Raw genomic sequence first — 719 nt, forward strand, 5'->3', positions numbered from 1 at the left:
GTGTTTGTTTCCTGGGCTGTGGGTATTCTCCATTCTGTGAGCCACTTGGCTTTTACAGTGGGTTTGCCATTCTGTGGCCCCAATGAGGTAGACAGCTTCTTTTGTGACCTTCCCCTGGTGATAGAGCTGGCTTGTATGGATACTTATGCAATGGAAATTATGACCCTAACTAACAGTGGCCTGATATCATTGGGCTGTTTTCTGGCTTTAATTATTTCCTACACCATCATTTTGATCACTGTTCGTCACCGGTCCTCCAGTGGGTCATCCAAGGCACTTTCTACATTAACCGCTCACATCACAGTGGTGATTCTTTTCTTTGGGCCTTGCATTTACTTCTATATATGGCCTTTTAGCAGACTTTCTGTGGACAAGTTCCTTTCTGTGTTCTACACTGTTTGTACGCCCCTGTTGAATCCCATTATCTACTCGCTAAGGAATGAAGATGTTAAATCAGCCATGCGAAAGCTGAGAAACCGTCATGTGAACTCCTGGAAAAACTAGGGATGACGATGAAGGAACACAATCCTGAATGGTAATGAGGAGACTCTACTGGGTCACAGCATCATGCCAATTATATTTGCTAATAGTATGGGTTATTAAATTATGGAATTGGATTTTTGTACTAAGTGCAAGGGTATTGCATAAAATCAATTCCTGGTTTAACATTTGAATATAATTTTAATGCATTTGTCATTGCTTATAATTCTAAAGTATAA

The 719-nt window shown here is 40.5% G+C and overlaps 1 protein-coding gene across 1 annotated transcript in view; it reads left to right on the forward strand.

The window, feature by feature from the left end:
• Positions 1-504, forward strand: part of LOC115302080 (olfactory receptor 4K1-like) — an 850-nt gene extending 346 nt beyond the window's left edge. Inside the window, 1 exon segment of the mRNA XM_029952079.1 lies at positions 1-504. This exon segment is cut by the window's left edge and continues 100 nt beyond it. Coding sequence (XP_029807939.1) covers positions 1-504 — 504 coding nt within the window.
• Positions 505-719: the final 215 nt, after the last annotated feature.

This window comes from Suricata suricatta, chromosome 9 (genome assembly GCF_006229205.1).
Source record: "Suricata suricatta isolate VVHF042 chromosome 9, meerkat_22Aug2017_6uvM2_HiC, whole genome shotgun sequence".
Classification (NCBI taxonomy): domain Eukaryota; kingdom Metazoa; phylum Chordata; class Mammalia; order Carnivora; family Herpestidae; genus Suricata; species Suricata suricatta.